This window comes from Callithrix jacchus, chromosome 2 (assembly GCF_049354715.1).
Source record: "Callithrix jacchus isolate 240 chromosome 2, calJac240_pri, whole genome shotgun sequence".
NCBI classification, from domain to species: domain Eukaryota; kingdom Metazoa; phylum Chordata; class Mammalia; order Primates; family Cebidae; genus Callithrix; species Callithrix jacchus.
Window position 1 is genome coordinate 62745687 of NC_133503.1, and position 18861 is coordinate 62764547.

The window sequence follows — 18861 nt, forward strand, 5'->3', positions numbered from 1 at the left end:
TATACCCCTCTAACCCAGCATGACGCTTGGCCCACAGCAACAGGAATAGGGCAGTCCACCTTCAATAATGGGCCACTCTATGTGCCAGGCACCTGCTAAGGGCCTTACAAACATTATGTCACCAACCCCTCACAGCAACACTGCCAGTTACTAAAGGAATTACAAATGTCATCCGCAAGAAGCTGACAGCATGGTTCGGAGATAGCACTCATCATGCCACCGGTCTCACAGCAAAGGCGTGAGCTCAGTGTTTGAACCCCGTTCTAGCAGCCTCCCAAATCCATGCTCTCAATCTGACCTACGCTACAGCTGTGCCTGGAAGGAACAACTATTGTCCACAAGGATGAGAAGAAATATGGCTAAGGGAGCACCGAGTAGGGAGGAAGGAAAGGAGAAGGAGGAAGAAATAAAGAAAGAAACAGATACAGAGAAGAAAGGAGAGAGGGAGGGAGGGAAAGAATAGGGCTTATGTGTTACATAAACTCAGAAAAGCACATGCATGTTTTCACAGGATTCCTGCAGGTCTCTGACAACCTCACTCCTTCCTCCCTGAACAGCTTCAGAGGGGTGCCCTAAGGAGTCCTATATAGAAATTCATGGCAGAAGGAAGTCCTTGCATCTGGAAACTTCTGAGCGCATGGATTGACATTGGGGTTGTGTAGCAGTGTGCTTGGAATGCCTTTTAAGAAACACTGCAGTCTAGGTGGCTTACACAACAGAAATTGATCTTCTCATGGTTCTGAAAACTGCAAGTCCAAGATCAAGGTACCAGTGGAGTTGGCATCTGGTGAGGCCTCTTGCCTTGGGTTGCATCTGCCTTTTCCCTGTGCTGTGTGCTCCCATGACCTCTTTGTGCATGGGGTCTTTGGCATCTCTCCTTGTAAGGACACTAACTCTATCCCAGGGCCCCACACTTATGACCTCTTTTAACCTTCATTAGATCCTTAGAGGCCCCTTCTCCAAATACAGCTGCATAGGGACTTAGGGCTCCAACATAGGAATTTTGGAGGGACACAAACATTCAGTCCACACAAGGGTGCATGAGGGAGGGTCAGAGCTGGAGACAGTGCATGAGCTAGCCCACCTTCCAGAATAAAGGAGCCATGGCCACTGAAGCTCAGGTTGGATGGGGCTGGCAAGGTCACCTTAGTGAGTACATCATGGCAGGGATGACAGGACAAATGGCTCCTACAGTCAGGGTGACTGATGGGAGGCTTCCTCGACACTCCCTCTGCACATTTGTTCTGTCGCACCCTCTATCCCCGTGCAGTTCTCTGCTCTCTGTTGCAAGTTCCCGGGAGGCAGGGAGAGGGCCTGTTATATCATCTTTCTCTCTTGCCCCTCACACTTACCTGTGTTCTCCTACTTAGACACATTCTCTGTGAGCATGTCACAGGTGATGTTGACTGCATTGTCCAGTGGGCACATGCACACGTGTGAATATTTATATGCAAATAATACCTGTGTCACAGAGCATCAGCAGGAATACATGTGCTGTTGTGCATGTAAATATCTGGTACATGGTAGATACATGAATGAATATATATTTGTTGGATGAATAAGTGAATGAATGAATCTTCACTTGGGAGAGCATGTGTCTTCCTTTAAGGGGCAAGGATGTGTAAGTTTCTACTTACACATGGTCACTGAGCAAAGAAAATTGACTTGCTCATTCATTTATAGATTGGCTGCACCCCTGTCAGAAACCAGGGACTAAGCAGAAAGTAGAGAGTTAAATCAGTATGTAAATGAGTTAAAGCAGTCCAGAGGGAGAGACAGGCAGGGAAAGAAGCAACGAGAAACAAAGTAAAGGGTGCTCTGATAAGACAAGAAGCCTGAGTGCTATAAAAACCCTGGGGAACCGACTCAGGGCCAGGGAGGATTCCTGGAGGAGATGACATCTGCAGTAGTATTCCAGGTAAACAGCAGGTGGCCAGATGGAAAAAGAGGTGAGGAACGTTCCAGGCAGAGACAATAGCATGTGCAAAGGCCCTGAAGCAGGACCACAGTACACATCTGAGAAATAGTGAGGGGTCTGGGTGGCTGAGCCACAAAGTGAGCACCGAGAGTCAGGGAGGATGTGTAGAAGAAGCCACGGGCCACAAAAAAGACCTCATAATTCATGTTCAAAGGTTTGGATTTTGTTTTGGTGACTTCTCTTTATACCTACTGTTCAGAGGCAGCCAATTGCAAACATGTCCAGAAGCACTTTGCTATTTCTGATCTGCAAAATGGAGCAAGTAATCTGCACTCTGCTTCTTCAGAGGGTTGTGGGGAAGCAGAAATGAAAGAATGACGTTCTAGCCTTTTGTGATTTCTCAAGTGCTGTCCTGATGGTCATTCAGGTAGCATGAAAATTAATTAGCAGAGCCCTGAGGGGGAAGTAGCTTGGTGTTCCCCTAGTGATGTCCCTGAGAAGTTAGCAAAGACACCCAGGGAGGCTTCACCCTCTTCTCAGCAAAGAGCTCTCCTCTGTTCCCTGAATCCTGGACATTCTACTCCGTCCTCTAGTGACCCCAGGCTTCAGCCCCCATGGGTCTCTTCCTCAACAGAGAAGACAGGAGATGAGCAGGGGTCAGCACCTACCCCATCTTCCAGAATTCCAGGCCTCCCTGGCCTGGACAAGCCCTGAGCTGGCAGTTAGGAGAGCAGAGGCTGTGAATCTGGTGGGACCCACACCAGATCTTTCTAGCTCAGTGCCCTCATCTGTGAGAAGGGGGTTCCCCAGGAGACCATGACAGAGGCCTGAAAACCAAGTTCTAATCCCACATCCTGGCCAGGCAACTTCAGGCAAATTTCCAAAGTTAGGTAATTTCTCTCTGTGGTGATGATCAGGCACCTGCCTAATTCACAGGGCGTTGGCGGGCAGCACATGGACAATGTGGTTTCACAGCAGTGGGCAATGCAAATGAAAGGAAGTGTGTTAGTAAGTGCACCTCCCCTGTTGCAGAAAACAGGTCACATGCTGGAATTGCAGAAAAGAGTTAAATGCTGCATAGGTGAAGAAAAGTATTCAGGGACCTTGGCCAAGTCACAAGCCACCTGTAGCCTTGAGGGGACAGCTCTTGAGCTGCAATTAAAGAAAGGAGCTCTCAAGGGGCCTGTATCTCTCAAGAGGTCCAACTCTGTGCCTGTGTGGCATTGAGCTTCTGTGAATGTGGTGACTGTGATGTGTTTTTGTGCCATGCATGCATCTGTGTGCCTGCATGGTTGTGTGTCTCTCTGTCTTTGTGGGGTGCAACTGTAAGTGTATTATGAGCCTCGTGTCTGTCTGTGCATACAATAGCAATATCTGTGTGGACTTAAGGACCTGTGCCCATATGTTTGTGGGACTTTATGGGCATGCATGCGTGTTTATGAGGCCATATGTCTGGGTATTCTCTGAACTGCTAACATGGTGTGTATCTGTGTGGCAGAGAGAAAATGGCTGGGTGGGAGTGTGGGGCAGCTTCGACAAAGGATTCTCAGTGTCAATCAAAATGGGTCTCAGTGAGAACCCAAGCAGCTCAGACTTGGGGGAGGGGAAGCTCTTCTTCCACCTTCCAGGGAGAAAACCTTGCATTTCAACACCACAAGGCTTTGAGTCCACAGGCAGGGATTCAAACTATGCCTTTGGGTGAGAAGCCACTCACAGAAGGGAAAATGCTTCCTAAATCTAATCATTGCCCCTTCAAGCACTAACAACCCATGCCTGGGAGCTGATGGCTAATAAATTATTGAGCTGGAGAGAGAGAAGAGGGAGAAACAAGGAGGAAAAAACAGAAAAATGAGAGAGCAGTTCGGTTACGATGGCTCACGCCTGTGATCGCAGCACTTTGGGAGGCCAAGGCGGGTGGATCACCTGAGGTCAGGAGTTCAAGACCGGCCAACATGATGAAACCCTGTCTCTACCAAAAATTACAAAAAGTTAGCTGGGTGTGGTGGCGAGCACCTGTTATCCCAGCTACTCAGGAGGATGAGGCAGGAGAATCGCTTAAATCTGGGAGTCAGAGGTTGCAGTGAGCCAAGATCGTGCCATTGCACTCTGGCCTGGGTAACAGAAGGATACTTCCACCTCAAAAAAAAAGAAAAAAAGAAAGAAAGAAAGAAAGAGAGAGAGAGAGAGAGAGAGAGAGAGAGAGAGAGAGAGAGAGAAAGAAAGAAAGAAAGAAAGAAAGAAAGAAAGAAAGAAAGGAGGGAGGGAGGGAGGGAGGGAGGGAGGGAGGGAGGGAGGGAGGGAGGGAGGGAGGGAGGAAGGGGTAGGGAAGGGAAGGAAGGAAGGAAGGAAGGAAGGAAGGAAGGAAGGAAAGGAAGGGAAGGAAAGAAAGAGAAAGAAAGAAAGAAGAAAGAAAAGAAAGAAAGAGAGAGAGAAAGGAGGAAGAAAGAAAGAAAAGAAAGAAAGAGAGAGAGAAAGGAGGAAGAAAGAAAGAAAAGAAAAATGAGAGAGCAAGGGCCCAGAAGGGCTGAGGGCTCCTTTCCTCTCCCCAACTCCCCCTTTTAGTGAAGGTGGGTTCTGGCATGGGAGGATTCTGCCTGTCCCTCAAGGACCCACGAAGCAGGAGGGTACCTTCTTACTTCCCATGACAACCCAGTTGGATGTGTTCTTCGCCCCTTTGTGGGTGAGGCAGACTTTCCCCCACCCCATGAATTCAGGCAGTGGGTTAAATATTTCCCTTGAAGTAGAAGGAAATCACAATGCACCACACACAGGAACACACACACAAAGATGTGTGCGCGCGCACACATCTCACACACACACGCACACACACACAAAGTGTCTCCCTGGGGCCACTCAATCTACTGCCCGCTGAACGGCACCCATCAGCCAGGTGCCTGGCCCCGGGTCTGTCTCAGGGTCGCATCCTCTTGGGAGTCCCACGCATACCACTCCGGTGCGGGTGCGCAGGGGTGCGGGAGCGCAGGGGTGCGGGAGCTCAGGGGTGCGGGCGCAGGGCCAGGCTTCCCCCCGCCCCCAGCCCCCGTGCAACCCTCACCCCCACCCCGCCCCTCCGTGGTTGCCCGCCCGCCGCCCCCTCCGCCGCTCCGACTCTCGCCCGGGGCCCTGGCAGCAGTCAGCAGGCAGCAGGCGGGCGCGCTGTGGCTCCGCGCCGCGCGGTCCGGGCTCTGTTCATTCATGATTGGTACTCGGCCCTTCGAGACCCAGCCCGAGCGCCGGGAGCGGAGCCGAGCGTGCGGCAGGAGGGGCGGGCGGACCGCGGCTCCCGCAACGCACGCGGCGCTGGCTCGGCAACCTCGGCCGGGCGGGCGCGCCGGCCCCGTGTTCAGTGCCAGGCAGGCTTCAGGGCACCGTCCTCGGCCCTGGGCGAGGGAACCCGCCGTGCTGGGTCCTCGCGCGGGGAAGCGCTTCCGAAGGCTCGCGGGGAGCGCCTGGCCCTGAGTCCCCGCATGTGCGGGGCTGAAGAAGGAAGCCAGAAGCCTCCCAGCCCCGGCTCCACGCTCGCTGAATACCAAGCTGCAGGCGAGCTGCCGGGCGCTCTTCTCTCCTCCAATTCAGAGTAGACAAGCCACAGGGGTTTCTTTCCGGGGAAGGGGAGGGGCAAGGCCCGGGGTCCCAACTCGCACACAAGTCTTCGCTGCCATGGGGGCCGTCATGGGCACCTTCTCTTCTCTGCAAACCAAACAAAGGCGACCCTCGAAAGGTAAGCCACCTTCTTCTTCCTTTTGTTCCCCCATCTGGGTTTGGGGGTGCTGGGCACTGACGTGGGGTGTGCCACCTAGCTCCCTTAGTCCAGACTCCCCTCTCTACGAGGAGCTGGGACAGGTGCTTGTATCCAAAGGACCGAGAATCCGGCGGGAGGGTTGGTATGAACACCCAGAGGAGGGAGCCAGAGTGGACGTTTGCCCCAGTGGCGACTGGACCCCTCTGGGGCACCATGTGCCGGGACTCTCCTCCTGGGGAAATCTCTGGGAGCAGAAGGAAGAGACATGTTCACAGGTGGGGGTGGCCGGATTCTCTGGTGGAAGTGTGGTGAAGCTCTTCCCATTCCCATGACAGCTGGCGTTGGCGCACTCAGCGAGGGTGCTCCCGCACTCCTCCCAAGCCGCTATACCAGGTGCAGACCTGCGAGTCCCCTCATGGGGGAGAGTGGTCTGTCTGCACCCCTAAAACCTCTGCAAGCCAAAAGGAATCAGCTGCTGTCAGGTGGCAAAACTCCCAGGGCTCATGTCCTGGTGGCTCAGGGAGTCAGGAGGAGCAAGCGTGGAGGGCTGGCTGGGAGCTGAGCTTACATCAAGGATTAAAAAGCATAATATCCTGGAGTCTCTTCTGCCTTCCATCGCTACCTGTCCCCAGCCGAGACGTGGCTGATCTCACCACCAGTGGGAGAGTCTTCAAATGGGTCCAGGTGAAGTTGGGACCCATGTGTTGGGCCATGGAGGACTATGCAGGTCTCCTAATCAGCAATTAGAAAGTTAGTTGGAATAAAGAGGCTGGAAGTGGTTAGGAAACAGGAAATGATGGGTTTTGTTTTTGTTCAGATGTCACTATGAGTGGTAGGATTTTAAGTAGCCTGACATTAAACATTCAAGTTCTTAAACATTCAAGTTCTACCATCAGAGCCCCCATCCTGGATACAGGTGAGAGTTACAGCTCCTACCCCATATGCCTGATGATGAGAAGTATAATGGGGCAAGGGACCCCAGGTGAACAACAAGTCTCCTCTTAGAACTTGTTGGGTCTCACCTTGGTTGGAACCACAGAGATCCCCATAAGTAAGCTGTCTTTGAAACTCCCTGGAAGAAGGAGTCCCAGCCTCTGGTCCAGCTCCCAGAGGCATCAGGCTGGCTGAGCGCCAAGGAGAGAGATATCTGGGTGCAGAAAGTAGAGGAAGGGGGGACTCTGCCTCATATACTGGGTTGGCTGCAGCCACCAGGTACCCAGAGGAGGCGTTGTAAGAATGTGAGGATCAAATGAATGATAAATATGGAGCTCCTTGCATAGGGCTGGGAAAAGATGCCTTGGTTTCTCCTTTGTAAAAGGAGAAATTTACGTTAGGCATTTCCTTGGGTTCCATTTGGTTCTCAAATTCTAATATTTACAGCCTAGAAGATAGAAAGAGGCTTTGGCCCATTTGTGCAGCTGAGTTACACGTCCTGCTGGGAGGGAAGGGACTGTTGCCCTTTAACCAGTCCTGAGCAGAACAGGTCTGCAAAGCTCAGCCTAAGGTCTTGGCATTCTACCCCTCACCTCTCACAGATCCTGGGATGCTGCTTGACTGGGGACACTTTTTAGCACCAAATCTATGTCTTCTCCCTCATCATCTGTCTGACCACCATGAGGTCTCAGAGACCAGGAGACTGTGGGGGCAGGAAACTCAGGGGCTTGTTTTTAAATATTTTCAATGCCTGTGGCCCTCCCGGGAGCTGGGTGTCACAGAAAGATCTCAGGCCCTAGAGTCAAGTGGAGTCTGGGTGTGCATCCCAGCTCCATCACTCCCTAACTCTGGGACCTTAGGCAAGTCCCCCCATGTCTCTAAGCCTCAGTTTTTTATCCATAAAATTTGTATACTACTTCCTGGAGGGAAACTGGTTATGTAGGAAGTAGAGGAAGCGGGGACTCTGCCTCATATACTGAGTTGGCTGCAGCCACCAGGGACCCAGAGGAGGCTGTTGTAAGGATGCGAGGTTCAAATGAACGATGAATATGGGGCTCCTTGCATAGGGCTGGGAAAAGAGTAAGAGCTCAGACATTGCTGTCTACCGTTTCCTTCTCCTACCCAAAACTCCAGGTCACCCTGGATGAATTCCTGCAGGATTCCCAAAGTACAAAGGTCTTTACTTCTGTCTCCTAGGATTCTAAGAAAAAGAAGAGGGGGTACTAGCATTCAGTGTGTCCCTTCTATGTGCTTGCCATAGTGCCAGGTGTTTTATTGACAAACATTATTGTGAGGGTTAACTTTCATTTAACTCTCACAACAATGTTTGTTTGAGGCTCATAGCAGGTTCAGGGCCAATGGGTAAACCTCCAAGACAAGCTATCAAAGCACTGGACACTCAGCCCTTCCTGCACAGAGCCTGTGACACTGGTGTGAGTTGTCCAGGGGTCCAGCTGCATATGTTCCCACAGGCATTTGTCCCTGGAGTAGAGTCGTCTCATTGCCTTGCACAGTGGAATGCTAATCAGCAGAAGACTCTTTCATGGAGGCAGCTTGGAAACCTGGAAGGAGCCCTGGCTGGGGAGGCTAATGGTCAGGGATCCTATCCTGGCCAGGTCACTTTTTCCCACTGAGGTCTCAGTTTCTCCTTTGTAAAGGAGAAATTTACATTAGGCATTTCCTCAGGTTCCATTTATTTCTCAAATTCTAATATTTTTGTGGTTGATGCTCTCACCAGAACTGCTGATATGATCTCTGAGACGTGAGGCTCCGATCTAATTAGAGGCAGTCAGAAGAGAGCAGTTGGGATTTTCAACTCAGGAATCAGTCTCCCTGCTGGGTTCAAATTCAGGCTCGGCCACTTACTAGCTGTATGACTAAGCCTTGTTTTCCTCAACTATAAAACAGGGATAGTAGTGTTACCATTTTAAAAGAGCTGTTGTGTTGTCTGGATTTCAAGGATCATGCAAGTCGAGCATTAAGCATAGGCTCTGCTACATAATAAGTGGTCAGCAAATTTTAGGTACTATTCAGTTTATGGTTCTATTGTTCGGCACCTCCAAATGTCCAGAGTAAGGCCATTTTCGAAGTATGGTATGCCTGAGAGTCTTAACAGCTCGTTTCTGGAAACCTCATCCAGCCCTATTCAGATGCCTGGGACCAAAAACCCAGGCACACAGATGCTTGTCCCTTGCTGCAACCCCCACTGACCTCTACTCTGTGGCTTGTTCTGAAAACATCAAAGCCTGCTCAATTAAAATCCTGAATGCTTTGATAATGCAGTTTAGAAACATACATAGTTTTAAATAGGGCAAAAACTCTGCATGATTAATGCTGCAAGAACATATCCAGTCCAACCTGGGTGTTCAGGGAGAGCTCTCTAAAGGCAACAGAAATCTAAAGTAATTTAAGAGCCATGCGACTGAATAAAAATATTCAAGTTCACTTCCTGTCCTTCTTTCTGTTTGGAATCTTTGTGTGTCTTTAATTAAAAGTAGAAGAGCCCTGCTTTTGGGATTCAGCCTCTGCATCCCAGTCCCAGATAGAATTTCTGGCTCTGACAGTTTTGCATGTGCATGGCACAGCAAGGACACTGGCCTTGAATGGGTAAGTGAGACAGGGTAGGGCATTGAGGAGAACCAGAGGAGGGCCAGACAGGTGCAGCTGCTAGGCTTGTCAGAGGGGCAGGAGAATTTAGAGACAACATCACTAAACCAAGACCATTTCAACACAGAATTGCCTGCAAGGAAATAACCCCACACTGCAAAGGCGGCTGGGTTAGAAATCCTCCATGACTGAGTGCAAGCATGCAGAACTTTCTGGAAGGGCTGAGCTTCAGATCTCCAGAACAGTCATAGCATAGGTGAGCGAACTCAACCCCATAGCTATCAGATGCTTTTACTAAGGGCACATGGTGAGTTAATACGGTACTGGTGAGTAGAGTGTCAAACACGGCACTGTTGCTGATCCTAGACCAGTGAGCACCTCTGAGAACTTATGGAAGCAGAGTGCACCTGATGAGGCTGGGTTTGGCGTTTCTTGGTCAGGGCAGCATCTTTAACCTAAAGATCTGGGAGACTCACAAGAGACAGAGAGGCATAGAGAAGCAGTAGCCCTGTCGTCACATAGTCCTGAGCTCAAGGGGCCTTCGGCAGGTCGTTTCACCTTGTAAATGCCAGTTTCTTTATCTGTGAAAGGAGAATCCTATTAATTATATGGACATGTTTGTGCTTTGGTCTTCACCCATCTTTGCATATTTGCCTGTCCTTTTAATTCTGTAATACTCCCCCACCCCACACCTTGCTGCCTTGTCTAATAGTTAAAATTCCACCCACATTCCAAGGTCTCACTCAGCAATTTCCATATTCAGGAAGCCTTCTCCAAGCCCCAGAGAGAAATGACTTCTCCTGTCTGAATTCCCATATTCTTTTAAGGTGTACATTTTCTTACAGCTCACAGTAGTGCTTGGAATTAGACAATCGATGAAGATGTTAACCCCCTTTCCCACCACCAGAGGGCAGGTTTCTTGGGGGTAGGAGCATGTCTAATTCATCCTTCACAACGCTCTGCTTGGTTCTGTGCACATAGTAGGTACTTAATAAATATTTTCTAGAGGAAATTATAAATAATGGAATGGCTGGCCACTCTCCATTATTTCCTAGAATTGTAGACCCTGTGGGAAAAGTTAGCTTCCCACTGGAATTTCAGTTACCAGCCCTCTGCTCGGAATGAATTTTGTTATTCGGTCTGCTGGCTTTGAATTGGCTTTGCCCATGAAATGTACTGAATCTGTTTACCATTTAGCAGGAAAGTGCTGAAAGCAGTGATTCTACTCCCACTTCCCCCACAATCACAAAGGTATGAGGAACCCACACCCAGGACCAGGCACAGTTCTGCTCCCTCAATCCCAGAAAAAGCTCGGTGGATCTCAAGATAAACAGAGAGATGGAAAAGAATGCAAGACAGAGGGGAAGGTCTTCCTGCCTAAAATAAGTGGGATTTTTTAAACTTGGTCTCTGGAAAAGGCCAAGGCTTAGACCTCTTTGTCTACCTGGAAGGGCCTTGCTCCATGAATGCTTTGTAAATGTGTAAGTGAATAAGTGAGCATATGCTTTAACAAATGAGGGAAAAGATGAATGATTGAATGAATGAGGAAAGAAGTAAAGGAGTGAATGAATGAAGCAGCAAATGAATTATCAAATGAATGACAGAAAGAATAATTGAATAAATGACTGCATGAATGAATGAATATGTCCATAAATAGATGGATAATTAAGTCTCAGAACAGCTATAATTAAAAGACTATCTTTTCACAAAGAGACTTTGGATAGTCATGCTATCCAAAGTTGAAAAATACAAATTCAGTCAAGAAGAGCCCTGGTAATATTTTGGATACTGGTAGGTGTATAGTGTCTTTGGGGAAGGTGAGGAGATGTCTCTAAGTTTTCATTCTTTTGCTAAAACAAAAGCAGGGACTGACTCATAGTGATTCCCCTTGTCTTCTCTTATATTTCAGGTTCACCCTTGCCTTGCCTGGGTGAGATCAGAATCTGTATATTTATCCACTCCTTTGTTTGTTCGCTTAGCCAATCCCACAATTGTCCTTCAGCGTTGCTTCCCTGATGTCATTTCTGCCTAACATCCACTCGCTTCCTCATGCTCGCTCCTCCTCCATCTCCTCATTCACCTGGCCAACTCCTACTCTTCCTTCAAGGCCTCATTCAATGCCACCCCTCTGGGAAGCCCTTCCAGGCTTCTGCAGGCAGAGAACATCTCTCCCTTCTCTGTTCTCGCATAGCTGTTGCCGCTTTCCCTCACTACAATTCTGACATACTATGAGGTTGTCATTATGGGTTTCACATTTATCTCTCTGACTAGCTTCAGGGACTGAGTCTTATTCCAGGGACCCTGTCAGGCCTGGCACTGCATCCAGACTTGATGGATGCTGGCGGCGTGGAGGTAAGGATAGATGGGCCAGAGTGTGCGTTCTTGATGGCTCTGAGTGGTGTGGGAATGCGGTGGTGCAGATGAGAAATCCAGGTCTGCTCCTGGGGAGACGTTATGCAAAATTCTGCATAATCACCCTGGAGCTGATGTTCCCATTCATCAGGCAGGGAAGGAGCAGTACTTAGAAGAGAGAGAGAGAGAGAGAGGGCGCCTAAGAGTCCTAGGACCTTCAGAGAAACTTCTCTTTAAATGCTTCACCTTCCTCCAGGTAGTATGTTAAATAGGTCACCTTCTGGAAGTAGTTGAAGTCAGTTGGGATATTGCTAGCTTCCCGTATCCCAGCCATAGGAGTAGTACTTTGAATTAAATCTTGTTATTTAAGGCTAGACTGAAAGCCTCATGGTGTGGTGGGGAAAGTAGGACCCACATGTCACCAAAATCAGGAGGCTGGAAGTAGGATTGCATTATGGTTAGGAGGGCTGCGTTAAAATAAGAGCCTTGGGATTGATCTCCCTTTTATCAGTTCATATCTGAGCTTCTCCAGTCCTCAGTTTCCTCCTCTATAAAATGGGGACAATGGGCTAGGCATGGTGGCTCATACCTGTAATCCCAACACTTTGGGAAGTCGAGGTGGGTGGATCATGAGGTCAGGAGTTCAAGAGCAGCCTGGCCAACATGGTGAAACCTCATCTCTATTAAAAATACAAAAATTAGCTGGGCATGGAGGCACCCTCCTATAATCCCAGCCATTCAGGAGGCTAAGGTAGGAGAATCACTTGAACCTGGGAGGTGGAGGTTACAGTGAGCCAAGATCGCGCCATTGCACTACAGCCTGGGTAACAGTGTGCAAGACTCCGTCTCAAAAAAAAGGCAGGGGGACAATGACAGTGTCTCCCTACAGGGCTGCGTGAGGGCCAAGAAGGAAGTGAGTGTGGTGCTGCACACCAAGTGAGTTGGCGGTGCTGGTTTTGCTGCTGCCTTTTTCCCATCCTGGGAAAAAGCCAGGTCCCTTCCTTCTGCCTTGCTCCACCTGGACGATGACTGTGTGACCCTTGGTAATCTCCCAAACCCTTCAAGCTGTGGCCTCTGATTCCCAGCCTCTGGGATCCTGGGCCACCATATCCAGGGTCACTGGCACCCTAAACAGTTTCTCTGGTAATTCCTAAGGGAAGCTGTCAACTTTAGATGGTAAAAGCAATTCCCAACAGCTAAGTATGAAAATGCCGGTTATAATAATACTAGCTCAAATCACTCTGGCTTCTGCCCAGTACCAGGCACCTTGCTCAGCCCTTTCCTGTGCTATTTTATTGACCCCAACCCTGGAGGACAAGATGCTGTTACAGTTCTCATTTTGCAGTTGAGGAACCTGAGGCTCTAAAAAGGGAAGTGCCTTACTCAGGGTCACAGAGCCAGGGAGTCGCCGAGCCTAGCTCTGGCTGATCCCAGAGCCTGAGCTGGAAACTGCCACACCAACCTCCTCTCCTCCTGGCTTTGCCTCTGGAAACTTAGGGACCTGGGTAGAAAAACAGCCAAAATGGGTGTGTGGATATTGGGGATAAGGCATTCAAGGATAGACTGAAGCACCTCGTTAGCCACACAGAACAACTGAGCCACCTGCAGGCCCTGAGCAAAATGCTTTTAGCCCCATCCCAACCCCACCTCCCCCCAGATCTGCTTCCATTTAATCTGATACTGTGGAAGCCTGAATATGAAATGATTGGGGGCAGAAGGCCAATTAGCAAATTCATTAGTAAGATTAAACATCTCTCCTCTGCTCTAATCATTTATGTGAACTAAAATTTTCTCCTTTTGCTATAGTCATCATTGCCTATCAGTGAAGATAGAGCATTTAAATAGCTCACAAGTATGTTAGAATTGCAAACGTTCAGAATCAGGGACCAAGATCAGTCTGAGTTTTCACATGGTCCAGGGGGCAAGGAGAGGCCAGTCGGTTTAAAAGTGGTTATCACTGCAAAGAAAAAAACAACAGAACTTGCTAGTACATTTGCAAATACATTACTGCTCTCCTGTCCATTTCCTTTCTTTCCCTAGCCACACTTTGGCCCGAATGACCTATGTATGTGCTATGGTAGTTATGAGCATATACTCCTGGTTAGGCAAACCTAGAGTTCAAATCCTGGCTATGCAACTCATTAGCTGTGTGACATTGAGCAGCTTACCTTGTCTCTGTGGACTTTCATCTCTATATAATCTAGAAAATGAGTATATTGTTGATAATTCTCCCCCAGGTTGTTATGAGGATTAAATTCAATCATCCATGTAATATACAGTGGTCAGCACATAGAATGCTCTAAAGGTAAATTATTACTATCTGGGTCTGTGCTACTCAAAGTGTGCCCCTCAAACCAGCAGCCTCAGCATCAGTTGGGAGCTTGTTAGAAATACAGAGTCCCAGGCCTCAATTCAATCAGACCTGCCCAATCAGAACTTGCATTTTAACAAGATAACCAGATGGTTTACATGCCCACTGAAGTCTGAGCAATACTGGCCTAAAGCACAGATTATGGAAATATATGTATTGTATTACATAAAATTATATATTAAGCTGGAAAAGCCCTTTGAAGACTTCTGATTTAAGCCTCATTTTACTAATAAGAAAATAGGGTCCAGAGAAGGTGAGTGGTTTGCCCAGAATCACACAGCTCAAGTGTCAGGCCTGGCATCTGAACCCCAGCCCTGCTCGTCTCGTCTCATATAAATTGCTATGCAGTCAGATTTCCAGATTTGCATTTCTGCAATCAAGCTTGTCTGTTTTTCTTTTTAACAACAAAAAAGAGATGCAGGATGATGTACAGCCATTAAGTTTTAATTTACTCATTTTAGCTGTTATTCCAGCCAAGTGAGATTCTGAATCTTGATTCTACCAGCCGTCATCTTAGCTGTACCTCCAAGTTTTCTGCTACCTGAAGATATGATAAGGAGGCTCTCTAGGTCTTTATCTAAGTTGCTTCTAAGAACACAGGCCAGGGTGCAGGACAGAGCCATGTGGACCGCAACTAGACACCTGCCTGCATAATGGATTTCACTGATAATGTTCAGAATCCCAGAGCAGACTGACAGCCTTGTTTATGTGCAGAGCATTTGAAGGCTTTTCTGGTCTCAAATGTGACTCTTACTTCAGTCACATTTGAAGCCAGAAAATGTGACCGAAGTAAGAATCTAAACAGACACAGGCAGGGCCTGGAGAATGAAAGTCAAATGCCTTTTCCAGGGGGTCTAGTAGGACCTCTGTGTTGGCAGGGATCCCCCCAAAAAACGAAATCTTTTTATTTTTGTAGGAGTCCTATAATGCTTTCATTATTATTCTCACTTTGCAGAGTAGAAAACTTAGGTGCAGGGAGGTTCTTGATTGGCTAGTGATTAGTAAGCAAGGTCTTGAAGTGGATCTGCTTGCAAGGCACTCCACCACCTGGCCTCCTGCCTGCAGCTGGAGGGCATATCCAGGACAAGCAAGCCTCTGAGCCCCCAAGAAGAGGCTGAGCAGTTACAGCTAGTTTCCCAACTCCCAGGAACCGAAAACGACAGCCTCCTCTAGGCTTATCAGCTCCTCACCCATGCCAACCCTGGACACAGAGTGAGAGGAGTGTTCTGCTGGAGACCGTGCAGCTCCCAGCTGCCTTAGGGAAGCCGGATAATTTGCATCCCTGTGGCTGAGGCTGCACTTTCTCTCCATCTCTGGGATTCACCTATGTATTTCTCTCCCAGATGGCCAAATCGTGCACTCAGCAGGGCTGTCTTCAGGAGGCTTCTCCACCCTTCAAAGTTGGGGCAGCAAGGAACTTCCCTTGTTTTCTTCCCCCTTTGCATGCATCCAGCCCTGGAGGATTAGGGATTCTCATTCTGATTAGGGATTCTAAGCCCTGCAGGCCCTAACACTAAAATGATCAGGTCCTCCCCGCCCAGCTCCACCAACGGCTACACTGGCAACTCAAGGGAGAAACAATCAAATAAGTCTAAGGAAGCCTGCTGAATTTGGATTTTCCCATGTTGATTACTTCACTGACTTTTCTGAAATTTAATATGCTTTCAAAACATAATTTTTGATGCCTCTATTTTGCTGGTGCCTTAAGCATCTCTTCAGTGTGCCTGTGAGATATTTCAGCATTGGAGTTGGAACTAGACAGGAAAAAGAAAAAACTGATCTGTATCGGGCACCTGCTGCATGCCAGGAACTGTGCAAGATGTTGACAAAATAACAACATTAACAAACATAACATTTAAGTCGTCCTTATGACATTTATATAGCACTCTGTGCCAAATACCCCTCTAAGCGCTTTTGATACATTGATTTAATCCTCACAACAACCCTATGTGGTAGGTAGTATGATTATTCCCATGTAACAGATGAAATCTCACACTATGAGAGGTAGGCACCGATCCCCCTAATTTATAGATGACGAAACTGAGGGTTGGGAAGAAGTGACTTGCCCGAGTCCCCTAGATGCCTGGTGGAAGAACAGGATTCACACCAACTTTGTCCACTTCCAAAGCCCTTGTTGACACTCCAAATGCAGGCCTCACTCATTTCCTGGAAGCACCTTATGATTTGATAGTCCTCAGGGTGCATTATAAGGGGAGGTAGGAAGACCTGGGACTACAATGAGCATGGAGTCTTGTCCTGATCTTCTCAGGGAGCCTCTGCCATTTCCAATTGCCTTTTGCATCTGTCCTCACCTGGTGCTACCATTCCACCGTCCCTTGTTTTTCTCTTGCTGAATGACGGCTCTACACATTGGTACATATCATGTAGCCTCTGCTGGGGGCAAGTCTGGCTCCCATCTGCCTTCCCCTGAGGAAGAAGCTGCTGGAAGATTAGAGTTATGTCGGACACAGTCTTGGAACCCGAGGAACTTCTCTCTGGTCATGATAATTACATTAACAACAGATCTATAGATGCTATGTGCTAGACACTTCAGCAGCTTGGTTTTATGTAAGCCTTACAGTATCTCGAGGAAGTAAGCACTATTACTAGACTCTTTCCACATGAGAACAGTGAAGACTAGACGGCATAAGCAAATGTCCAATGTCTCACTTCTCATAAGTGTACAAGCTGGGATTCAAACCCAGATGGTTTGTCTCCAGTGTCTGCATGCTGAATCACTGAACAAGACTGGACCTGAGCATTTAACTAGACATTATAGATTATGTAACACTGTGGGGATTCAAAGGAGGGAGAAAGCACCTCTATCTGAGAGGCTGGGGCTGGAGAATTAGAGCAGATGCCCCAAAGAGATGGCATTAGAGCTCAACAAAAGAGCTAGGGGTTGGCCCAAGCAGGAATTTAGGTTAGTGAAGTTCTAGGCAGAAGGGACAGGATGAGCAAAGTCACAGAGGCAGGCAACAAGAAGCAGAAGAGTGAAAAATGACAGTGATGTTTTGTATGCTTGTGACTTGGAGGATGTTAGCAGAAAGAGGATGCCATCAGGAGTGGGAGGCAAAGAGCAGAGTCAGGCTGTCCATGTTCAGGAGAGTGGGACAAGGTCCTGGGAGGTCATGGACAGCGAGGATGAGGAAAGACTGAGTAAGTAGGGATCAAGACTGTGCCCTCTCACCCTCACCCATGTCCCCCTAAGTGTCTCCCCATGGTCACTGCAGCTTTCATTTGATTCCTCCTTCTCCTCTCCCAGGGGACTTATTATTTGCCCCCTTGATTTAGCTATTGATTACCTTGAACTGTTCTATCATCATTCCCTGTAAACATGCTTGACTCTGCAGCAAGAGTGTCCTTTCCTCAAAGACCTGGGCCTTTCTTTCTTCCCTTCTGAGAATCTTTGAGGAGCCCAGGACAGTTCCAGGCAAAAGCCTGGTACTTGGTGACTTGAACTAATATTTCACAGAGCTGCACAAAGACTTGGGATTCCTTAATTAGAATTCATGTGGCAGAGAAACATGGGCATGACTTTGAGGACCAACCCCCCAGCACCACCACCAATAGTATTTTCACAAGACGTGAACATCAAAGACTGTGGCTTGACACAAAAACATAGCAAGTTAGAGGCTGTTCCATAACAGCTTAGAGCTGATGGAGAGAAAAAGGTATGGTGTGTTGGGTGAAATTGAACTGAAGATCAGTCCTAGCTTACCCTTTAAGAGCTGTGTAGTTTGAGGAAATTGTTTAGCCTGTTTCTGCATATCAGCTTCTTCATCTGTTAAATGATTACAATCATGGTATCAAGTGACTGGATTGACATCAGGATTAGTGGGATGATATGAATGTGTTTAGTAAGCTAGAAGGCAGTTTATACGTGGTGGGGATCAGTATTCGATGAGATAATGGTCATAGCAAATAATGATTTTGATAGTGATGTTAGTGATGCTGATAGTGCTCATAGTGTTGGTGGTAGTGATGGTGGTGATAGGGGTGGTGTTATTAGTGATGGTGATTATTATTGATGTATTAGTCTGTTTACACACTGTTATAAAGAACTACCTGAGACTGGGTAATTTATGAAGAAAATAGGTTATTGACTCACAGTTCCACAAGCCATCCAGGAGGCATGGCTGGGGAGGCCTCAGGAAACTTACAATTGTGGCAGAAGGTGAAAGGGGAAACAGGCGCATTTTCTCATGGTGGTAGAACAGAGAGAGAGCAAAAGGGGACATGCTACATACTTTTAAACAACCAGATCCCATGAGAACTCCCTCACTATCATGAGGACATCATGGGAGAAACTGCCCACATGATCCAATCTCTTCCCACCTGGTCCCTCCCCTAACATTGGTAACTACAGTTCAACATGAGATTTGGGTGGGGACATAGAGGCAAACCACATAAAGGGATAATATTGTTGATGATGGCAGAGGTGTTGGTGACAGTAAAGACAGTAGGGGCTTCATGGCAGTAGTGATGATGATGATGGAGGATGACAATATTAGTGGTAATGGTGATTATTATAGTATAGATTATGTTATTGATTATAAGGATGTGGTGGTAACAATGGTGATGATGGTAGTGATGGTGATGATGATAATAGAAATGAAGATGGTAGGTAGTAACGACAGTGATGGTGGTATGGTAGAGGTCATGATGACAGTGATGGTGGTGATGATGGTGGTGGTTATGGAGGTGGTGGTGATGGTGATGGTGATGGTGGTAGTGATGGTGATGGTTATGAAGGTGGTGGTGACGATGGTGTTGGTGGTAGTGATGGCGGTGGTTATGGAGGTGCTGGTCATGGCGATAGTGATAGTGCTGATAATGATAGTAGTAATGATGATGGTGTGGTAGTAGTGACAGTGATGGTAGTGGTTATGGAGGTGGTGATGGTGATGATGGTAATGATGGTAGTGATGGTGGTGA

At 47.9% G+C, this 18861-nt stretch overlaps 1 protein-coding gene across 5 annotated transcripts in view; it reads left to right on the forward strand.

Annotated features, from left to right (window-relative positions):
• KCNIP1 (potassium voltage-gated channel interacting protein 1) overlaps positions 1-18861 on the forward strand; it is a 388725-nt gene that overhangs the window by 143712 nt on the left and 226152 nt on the right. For 3 of the 5 annotated variants that reach the window (XM_035290381.3, XM_008991025.5, XM_035290377.3), the window contains exon 1: positions 5047-5639. The exons of 1 other annotated variant lie outside the window; for it this stretch is intronic. Coding sequence is in view for 2 of the 4 variants with exons in the window: in XM_008991025.5 (XP_008989273.2) it covers positions 5579-5639 (61 nt within the window). In the remaining 2 variants the exon portion in view is untranslated. Of the gene's footprint in view, positions 1-5046; positions 5640-18861 lie in introns of those variants that run through there. One more of the 5 variants, XM_035290391.3, reaches the window with a different exon arrangement.